The sequence below is a fragment of the Raphanus sativus genome, unplaced genomic scaffold (genome assembly GCF_000801105.2).
Source record: "Raphanus sativus cultivar WK10039 unplaced genomic scaffold, ASM80110v3 Scaffold6128, whole genome shotgun sequence".
NCBI classification, from domain to species: Eukaryota; Viridiplantae; Streptophyta; class Magnoliopsida; order Brassicales; family Brassicaceae; genus Raphanus; species Raphanus sativus.
The window spans coordinates 1-1,738 of record NW_026621419.1 but is presented as its reverse complement, the minus strand read 5'-3'; the positions used below and the strand labels follow the sequence as shown (position 1 = coordinate 1,738).

The 1,738-nt window shown below is 50.2% G+C and overlaps 1 protein-coding gene across 1 annotated transcript; it reads right to left on the bottom strand.

Moving 5' to 3' along the window:
- Window positions 1-135: 135 nt before the first annotated feature.
- On the bottom strand, window positions 136-1,428 carry LOC108833219 (glycine-rich cell wall structural protein 1.8-like). The gene has a single exon (XM_057002465.1). The coding sequence runs from the start codon at window positions 1,376-1,378 to the stop codon at window positions 155-157; it is 1,224 nt and encodes a 407-aa protein (XP_056858445.1). The 5' UTR covers window positions 1,379-1,428; the 3' UTR covers window positions 136-154.
- Between the last annotated feature and the right edge of the window lie 310 nt (window positions 1,429-1,738).

Sequence of the window (1,738 nt, the reverse complement as noted above, 5' to 3'; positions counted from 1 at the left end):
AAAAAATATTCAGTTATTAGAAAATACAATTTTCAATAATGTGGTACAAAATGTTTTCAACCAAGGCATTTTAATTTGTATACCCCTGCCCTCCACAAATCATCTTATTTTTATTTCCAGCCTCTTCTTTTGGTTTTATTTTGAGTTGGTTTCTTCATGGAGCATAGCCTCCACCACCGTGTCCACCGCCTGAACCACCACCACCACCGTAAGCCCCACCATATTGGCTGCCGCCTCCACCTGAACCACCTCCACCACCACTGCCATATCCCCCTGCTGCACCACCATAACCACTTCCTTCACCACCACCACTTCCATAACCACCTCCATGAGCTCCACCTCCACTGTAAGCTCCTCCTCCACCACTTCCTCCACCGCCACCTCCTCCATACCCTCCGGCTCCGGCTCCTGATCCACCTCCAGCTCCTCCTCCTTCATCGCCTCCATAAGCACTACCACCATAAGATCCTCCACCCGCTGATCCTCCTCCACCTCCATGACCGCCTCCACCTCCAGCAGCACCACCATACTCACCTCCACCTGTGCCGCCACCTTCACCAGCTCCACTTCCGTATCCACTTGCATGCTCACCTCCACCACCGTATGCCGATCCTCCACCGCCTCCGCTTCCACTACCTCCCCCTCCAGCATGACCACCAATTACACCACCAGCTCCTTCACCATCACCACTTCCATAACCGCTAGCATGATCTCCTCCACCACCATAAGCAGCTCCACCACCACCACCACTACCTCCACCGCCGCCACCAGCATGTCCACCATAACCACCAGCTGCTCCACCGTAACCACCACCTCCACCTTCTCCTCCTCCACTAGCATACCCACCGGAAGAAGAAGCTCCACCACCACCTCCACCATGACCACCACCACCAGCATGACCACCGTATCCACCAGTTGCTCCACCGTAACCGCCACCACCTCCTTCTCCACCTCCACTAGCGTATCCACCGGAAGAAGAAGCTCCACCACCGCCACCACCGTGACCACCACCACCAGCATGACCACCGTATCCACCAGCTGCTCCTCCATATCCACCACCACCACCTTCTCCACCTCCACTAGCGTATCCACCAGAAGAAGAAGCTCCACCACCGCCACCGCCACCACCGTGACCACCACCACCACCGGCATACCCTTCAACTCCTCCATATCCACCACCACCACCTTCTCCACTACCGCTACCATAACCACCACCAATCACTCCATAAGCTTCACCACTACCGTGGCCTCCACCACCGCCACCACCATGGTGAGACGGGATTTCGCCGTATGTTAAGAGATTCCGGCTAGTGGGGTAGCAAATGCCAAGGCCGAGTAAAAGAAAAAAGACGGTTGAGAGAGCTTTGAGAGAAACCATTGTTTTGGTAGTGATATTTGAACTTGATGAACTAAAATGGAAGGGCTCAATGAGGTATTTATAGTGATTGGGTTCTTGTATCTTAAGCCGCGTCCACAGACAAAATTAAGAGTGGTTGATGAAGCACATGCTTATCACTTTAAAAGTGTAGATTTACTGTCCCTACCATATTACTCCTAATTTTCTTTTACATTTATTGATTTTTAATCTAATCTAATCAAACATTCTTATTACTTGTAGTTGTAGACTGTAACACCTTCTACTAAAAGGCTTGTAGTGACCAGTTTGAATTGTTAAAAACAAGACCCAAGTTATAATTTTATAAATTAAAGATTCAGATGTGATAAATTGCTTATCAGT

Excerpts from the sequence above, each read along its gene's own strand:
- LOC108833219 (XM_057002465.1), bottom strand. The coding sequence starts at position 1,378 with ATGGTTTCTCTCAAAGCTCTCTCAACCGTCTTTTTTCTTTTACTCGGC.